The sequence below is a fragment of the Brassica oleracea genome, chromosome C7 (assembly GCF_000695525.1).
Source record: "Brassica oleracea var. oleracea cultivar TO1000 chromosome C7, BOL, whole genome shotgun sequence".
Taxonomy (NCBI): Eukaryota; Viridiplantae; Streptophyta; class Magnoliopsida; order Brassicales; family Brassicaceae; genus Brassica; species Brassica oleracea.
The window spans coordinates 12,900,725-12,908,925 of NC_027754.1; the positions used below are offsets into that span (position 1 = coordinate 12,900,725).

At 38.8% G+C, this 8,201-nt stretch overlaps 1 protein-coding gene across 1 annotated transcript; it reads right to left on the reverse strand.

Moving 5' to 3' along the window:
- Window positions 1–593: 593 nt before the first annotated feature.
- On the reverse strand, window positions 594–6,416 carry LOC106305688 (trihelix transcription factor ASIL1). The gene is given in 6 exon segments (XM_013742039.1): window positions 594–712; window positions 715–852; window positions 855–995; window positions 5,842–5,889; window positions 5,892–6,086; window positions 6,089–6,416. Coding segments are annotated over 6 exon segments (969 nt in total).
- Between the last annotated feature and the right edge of the window lie 1,785 nt (window positions 6,417–8,201).

Genomic DNA, 8,201 nt, shown 5'->3' on the forward strand with positions numbered 1-8,201 from the left:
TCTGCTTATAGAGGACGAATGAATAAAATATGATGAGATTGCTTTATAAGCTATGTTAACTTCCTTTATTAGTTGAATTTACGAGCCTGAGTTATTCCTTTCTCAATTCGAAGCAGACCATCAATAGCTATCCTTGAATCTATTGCAAATTCGTATTTGGCAACAAAATGTATGTATGTATCTTGTTCCCATGCACAATAGGTAGCCTTGATCTACGATCATTTATTCTTTAATTGTGGTTATGCATACCCTAGGGATATTGAACTCACACCCTATATAGCTTATAAAGCAATCTCATACATTGCATCAATTAAGATATCTATTCTTTTGCAAATGTATACAAACACAGAGATTTATGGTTTAAGCTCAACAGAAATAATCATCATAAACTCCATTATCTTAATAAGGAAATATATAATAATGCAATAAGTTTAGGAAAATTATCTTGGCTCATACTAATCTACTAACCCATACAAATAGAACTTGCAACCATCAATCAAACATGAGTTACAAAACTCACCAGTTCTGAATTCTCAACCATGATTTTAGAATCTAAAACAAACAAACAAGCCTAGTCATTTGTTATTAAAGATTCAATCACTAAGATTCACATGACAATCATTCTCCATTTCCTCATCTTCACTTTCACCATCACCATCACCATGATGATGCTCTTCCTCCTCTTCACGTAGCCTAGTGATCTCACTATGAGCTTATGTAGCTCCAAATCTCTTTGAAAATCACCTTTCATCTTCTCTAATTCCTACATCTGCTCTTTCTTACTCTTCTCCATCTTCTCATATATCTTCCCAAACCTCTTAACTAAATCCGTCAACAGCTTATAACCACATTGTTAGACTTCTTCCTCCTTTCATACTCAACCTCACGCTCCTCCTCCTTCTCATCATCCTCTTCTGAATCACCAAGACTGTCCATCGTCTCATCAAACCCATCACTCTTATCCAAGTAAACCTCCGTGTTCATAAACACAAACTAATAGATACTGAATGCTATGCTGATGTGGCTGAGGTTTGTTGAGCTGGCGAGAAGAAAGGAGATAGCAGTTAGAGAACAGAAGATTAGTGAAAGAGTATAAGTAGAAACTTTACCTTTTTTGTTGTTAATCGGTTTTGTTAGACTTGATCAATAAGCTTGTTGAGTTCATTTCTTCAAGAAGGCATCTGATTCAGAGAGCTTGTTCTCTGGATTTGATGACTCAAGGCATAATTTGGTGACTTGAGATTGTATAGGTTCTGATTAGCAATAAGAATCATAGTTTTGTTAACTTTAGAATGATCAAAAGACCTCAAGAACAAGTATGATCTGAAAGTGTATTTTATTCATCGTAAAAGAGAACATTTAAATAGATCAAAGGTCTTACAACGAGTAAACGAAACTGACTCTGAAAATAACTCAACAATCTCAATGGCCTATAATTCAGCTAGACTTATTCAAATAACACTTAATTGTTTCTTCCAGCACACGTCAACTGATGACGTTTATTCAACATATCCTTCCTTAAACTTGAATGGCTCTTTCAAGTTTGCTCTTCCTTCAAGCACACTCCCAAGCTCATCCTCAACGTCTCCAGTTTCACCGCCTTTGTCATGATATCAAATACTTGCTCTTGTGTTGGACAGTACTCAATCTTAATCACACTATCATTAACCAATTCTCTCAAGAAATGAAATCTTACGGGAATGTGCTTGCTTCTTCCATGTTGAACCGGGTTCTTAGAGAGTTTGATTGTCGAGCTGTTGTCACAGTACAACACAGTTCCCTCCTTCTGATCAACGCCAATCTCCTCAAGAATGTTTCTTAACCACACAGCCTGACAAGCAACATACGCCGCTGCAACAAAATCAGCCTCAGGTGTAGATAGAGTCACTATGGGTTGCTTCTTTGAAGTCCAAGACACTGCTCCTCTACTCATCACAAACACATAACCAAATGTGCTTTTCCTATCATCTACATCGCCTGCATAGTCGCTATCTGTGTATCCCAACATCTCCCTTCCACCTTCTCTACTATATTGAATCCCAAACTCAGATGTTCCTTGAACATACCTCAAGATTCTTTTCACTGCCAACAAGTGTCCGTTGGATGCTCCATGTATATGCTCACCAAGTTAACAACAAACATGATATCTAGTCTTGCGACTGTTAGATACCTCAAGCTTCCCACCAGTTGCTTGAACCCAGTCGAATTCACTTCTGCTCCAGCTCCTTCTTTTGCCAACTTCTGTCCCGACACCATTGAGTTCCTGACTGGATTACATTCCTCCATTCCAAACCTCTTTAGGATATCTTCTGCATACTTGTGTTGATGGATGAAGATTACTCTGTCATCTTGAACAACTTCCACTCCTACGAAGAACCTCATTCTCCCAAGATCAGTCATAGTGAATTCCTCCATCATTGACTCCTTGAAATCTTCAAGTAGAGAGTCTGAGTTGCCTGTATATATAAGATCATCAACATAGAGACTGACAATCAGAATATCTCCTTGTTCCTTCTTCACAATGAGTGTATGTTCACAATAACACTTCTCAAATCCTTCCCTCATGAAGTATCCCTCGATCTTGTTATACCAAGCTCTTGGACCCTGTTTCAAACCATACAAGGCTTTGTTGACCTTGTAAATCTTCCCAGTAGTCTCTCTTGCTTCGAACCCTTCAGGCTGATCGATGTAGACATCTTCATTCAGCTCACAGTTGAGGAACACACTCTTGACGTCTAGTTGAAGAACTTTCCAGCTCCCTTGCGCCGCAAGAGCTAGAATAGCAGCTCTTATGGTGTCCCATCTTGCAACAGGCGTAAAGACCTCTTCAAAGTCTACTCCTTGCCTCTGATGATAGCCCTTTGTAACCAGCTTTGCTTTGTACTTGTCAACCTCTCCTCATTCATTTAGCTTCGTCTTGAACACCCATTTCACGCCTATGACCTTTGTACCAGCTGAAAGATCAAATAGCTCACATGTCTCATTTTCTTCTATAGACTTAATCTCAGCTATCATTGCTTCCCTCCATCTTTCTTCTCTCGCAGCCTCATCAAAGCTCTCTGGATCATCAAATGTAGTGAATACTACAATGATCTTGTCTTCTTCTTGAATAAAGAAACTGGTGTCCAGCTACATAATCTTTCATCCATATTGGTGCTCTTTTTGATATTCCAACTGATTCACGTGTAGAGATTCACCACTGTTTCCTTCCCCATTTCCTGCAACTTCTTCTATTGCAGGAAATGTATCAGCCACTTCATCTCGTGTTTCATTCTCTTCTTTTGTTTCATTTCCATTCTCCATGGTTCCATCTTCTTCTTCCTCTTCTACTAGTCCTTCCTAGAACAGCCCATCGTCTTGTTTGCTTTCTCCCCAGTCCCTTCTTTTGGTTTCATCAAACCTCACATCCTTGCTGATGACAATCTTTTCAGTTTCTAGATTGTAGAGCCGGTATTCCTTTGATTCTTTGCTCACTCCCATCAGGACACACTTCACACTTTTCTCATCAAGCTTGGTTTTCTTCTCATAAGACACTAAAGCAAAACCAATGCATCCAAATGCCCTGATGTGAGCGACTGAGGGCTTGTGGTTGCTCCATTTTTCGTCTGGAGTAACATCACCTAGTGTCGTTGCTGGACTTCTGTTCAGAATGTACACCGCATACTGAGCTGCTTCAGGCCAGAACTTTCTTGGAACTGAGATTCCCATCAGCATACACCTTGTCATGTTCATGATGGTTTGGTTCTTGTGTTATGCTGTTCCATTCTATTGTGGGGTGTAAGCAGTCGTGAGTTGTCTCTTTATACCGTTCTTCTTGCATTAATTTTGAAAGGCATTTGAGTTGTACTCTCCTCCACGATCAGTTCTGAGGCACACAAGGGGCTGTCCAAGTTCTCTTTCCACTAGAAACTTGAACTCCTTGAATGTTTGTAGAGCCTATGACTTTTCTTAAAGGAAATAAGTCCAACATTTCCTACTAAAGTCATCAATAAAGTTGATGATGTACTTCTTTTTGCTTGTTGAAGTCGGTGTGATCGGACCGCATATGTCGTCGTGAACCAGTTCAAGACCTCGACTTGACTTTCATAACCCCTTTTTTGGAATGATCACTTTGATTTGCTTCCCTCTCATACATACTTCATAAATTTCAACATCTGTATGATCAAGGTTTGGCAGCCCCGTGACCATCTTCTTCTCTTCCAGAACCTTGATTCCTCTGTGGCTTAAATGGCCAAATCTCATGTGCCACAGATCACCTTCTTTTTCATCTGTTACTTGCAGGTAATATGTCTTCATTGGCTTCCTTCTGCTTCTTGACAGCCGCAAGAACCGCAAACATTCTGTTTTTACTCATTCTCGTCTGTAAGATCATTTTCCTTTGTTGTTTGTGCCATATCTCACACACACCATCATCAATGACTATCCCTTTTCTTGTAATTGACTAACATTCAGTAGGTTACTCTTCAAGCCATGCACAAAATACACAGATGTGATCAGCTGAACTGATCCATTGATCTGCAACCGAATGCTTCCATTTCTTTTGACCATCATTATTCTATCGTTTCCAAGCTTCACATTTTTGCTGAAGTTCTTGTCAAAAATACACGAACCAATCTCTTTCACCACACATGTGATTACTGCAGCTAGAGTCTAGAAACCAGACTTCTTCATCTTCTTTCTTGGTCTCTTCAACGTGTGCCATGAGCAATATATCATCCTCTAGCTCCGCAAAGTTTGCACTCTTCTCCCATTTCGGACATTCATAAGATGAAATGTCCCATATTGTGGCATTTGTAACATTCTACTGTCTCCTTATTGAAGCTTGAGCTTTCTCTTCCTCTCCCTTGATATCCACCTCTTCCATAAGATGGAGATCCTCCTCTGCCTCTTCCTCCTTCTTGTCTCCATCGGCTATCTATCTTCAGAGCTTCTTCATCACCTCCATGTCTGATCAGTTTCTGTTCGTAAACCATCAAGGAGCTCTGCAGCCCATAAACCGAGAGGTCTTTAATGTCGTTGGATTATTCTATAGCACACAAAACATACGTGAACTTCTCAACTAGAGTCTTCAAGATCTTCTCTACAACTTTGGAGTCACTCATCTCCTCTCCAAGATTTCTCATGTCATTTACCACCAACATGACTCTTGAGAAATATTCACTGATGGTTTCTCCTTCCTTCATCTCAAGGACTTCAAAGTTCATTCTCAACCTATGTAGTTGGGCGCTTTGAATCCTCTGGTTTCCTTGGTACTTGCTCTTAATAGACTCCCATAGATCCTTAGATGTATCTTTTTTCATGATTGTTTTGAGGATCGTTTTATCTATCAACGCAAATAGATAATTTTTCACCTTTAGATCCTTGAGAGCAAGCTCTGTTCTCTGTGCTCCGGTCAGGATCACACTTCGTTCTGGTCTTGGGATCCCTGTCTCTATCAGATCCCACGATTTCCTCGATCTCAGGAGGTTCTCCATCAGCATCGCCCACTACTCGTAATCACCATCAAACTTTGGGATACTTAACAATGAATCTCTCTCACTCATCTTTATTTTGTCTCTCACCAGGTTTGTATCAAGCTCTAATACCACTTGTTAACTTTAGAATGATCAAAAGACCTCAAGAACAAGTATAATCTAAAAGTGTAGTTTATTCATCGTAGAAGAGAACATTTAAATAGACCAAAGGTCTTACAAAGAGTGAACGAAACTGACTCCGGAAATAACTCAACAAACTCAATGTCCTATAATTCAGCTAGACTGATTCAAACAAGACTCAGTTGTTTCTTCCAGCACACGTCAACTGATGACGTTTATTCAACAAGTTTGTTGCTTATCATAAACCCTCTTGAATCAACACAACAAGCCAACCCCAACTCCAGCTTAGGCGAAGAGTAAACAACATATCCATCTTGTTGAAAAACAACCATTTGCTCGAACCAGACCCATGTATATCGACTTTGATCTTATTTTTCCTATACTTCCTCTTTAAACTATCAATCATTCTCCGACAATGCGTCTTTGGCCTCTCTGACCAAAGCTCTTCGCTCACTTCTTCAGCTAGTTCGTTCCACTCTTCGTTCCTCAAAATCTATAGCCCAACTGCAGAAACTTGTCTCCCCATACTTACAACAACACAAACTCCTCGCCATGGTCTTTCTAGTTCGCATGTCTTGGATCCACAAACTCGTACCTAAAAATTGATTTGTTCGGTTTAAGCATCTTTTGTAACCTCTCTTTTCCACGATGATTATATCCTTCTCCTTTGTCTTCTTTGATTTCGTCGTCTTCTTGTTCATCATCCTCTTCGCGGTAATACGTGTGACGTTTCGGAATGGGTCGGGTATACATAGGATGGTTTAGTCGATTCAGAAGGCAAAACTTCTTTGGATATCCGGTTTCATCTTCACTGTCACCCATTTTCAAAAGAGAGAGAAGAGAAATCAAAGGTTTTGAACTAAAAAAAGTACATGATTTTCCCCTGGTCGAGAAAGATCTTCGAGGGTTTCAGCTTGATGAGTGAGAATTGGAAGAAATTAAGGTTAACAGCGGCCGTCTAGGGTTAGGGATCCGAATATTTAGCAAGGTTGACGTAGAAGCTACCACCACCGGTGAATATGTTAGAGCATCTTTATCCGGGGATACTAGAGGGTTTTTTTAGCGTGTAGGTCCCGCGTAGGACCCACTTTTTTTTAAAAACCGGTTACAAAAACTACTAAATAGTAGTCGGTTTTTAAGGGTTTCTTACACTGTTCGCGGGCTCCACTAATACGTGGTGGCTCATGATTGGTTCGTTTTTTTTTTTTTTTTAATTTGAAAAAGTAAAAAAAAAAAAATATTAAGAAACCCGGAGTTTTGTTTCAGTGTTTTGTGGGGCCATCCATGATCCATCAGGGTCAAATTAGGTCTTTATTTCAAAACTTTAGACATAACTAATGGGCCAATGGGCTTTTGTATATACAAAGTATATGTGTAAGATTATTTTTTTGTTGGACTTTAAGTGATGTTTCATTTAGAAGGAAATGTAATAGTTATCCCGATATAAAGTGGAGAAAAGACTTGGTGGTATCGTTTTGAAGTTTAAAAGTAGACATCAACTTCCTGAGGTTTAACTGGATTCAATCCGGATTCAATCAAGTTTTTTTTGCTATGAAATTTAGTTCCAATAGAATATGATTAATGTTTGGTTTGGATTTGGTTTAGATTTTGTCAGATTTAGCTTAGTTTTTCCCGTAAACTATTGGAATGACAGATGGTTTAAATGTATGATATCTTCAATGGATATACTCTCTTCGTTGGACACAACAACAACAAATAGTTCTGCAAATTTCGATTAACCTTACATTTTATAATTTAAGAAATTGTATTATTTGTACATCGAACACTCGACCTAATGTAAAAAATTTTAAACTTTTTCGAGTCACTTTTTTATAGTGTTCTAAAATAAATCTTTAAATTTGATCCAAGTTAGGCCCAGTTGGAATCAGTCCAATAATGCTTAATCGAATCATTAGCCGATAACCAAATACCCGTACGTTTTAATAATTTGGTTTAGAATGAAGCATATTGATATAATATGGAGTTACGAACTCTTACCAGATTTGTGATACATTTTTTGGGGACTATTTACCATATTCGAGATCTTTTCACACAGACAACGTAGTGTATGGCACTTTTTTTTTTGGTAAAAGTATGGCACATTTTATAAGGTATCGCACAATATTGTACGATATTTTGTGTTACGCAAAAGTTAGTCGTCTGAGTTTATGGACAACAGTAGCTCAAATCTTTGATTATACACGTAGTAATTCAAATCTTGGCTGTTAGAAAATTCCTCAAACTAAGTTTTAAACATATGTGTTTGTTCACATGATTATGTATATCTTGTACGCACTACAAGAAAACATCGGTATTCTGACGGACATTCCGACGGAAAATGAAATCCTCGGAATATCCCGAGGAATTTCCGAGGAAATTCCAAAGAAACACAAAATTGGGTTTCCTCGGAATTTCCTCGGAATATTCCGACGGATTGATATTTCCTCGGAATTCCGTCGGTATATTCCGAGGAAATTCCGAGGAAAAATGGGTTCCTCGGAAAAAATCGATGAATTCCGAGGAAATATTATAGTCGTTGGAGAGACGTTGGGGGATTTTACAAAATTCCGAGGAAATTCCGACGAACTAGCCTTTTCCGTCGGAATT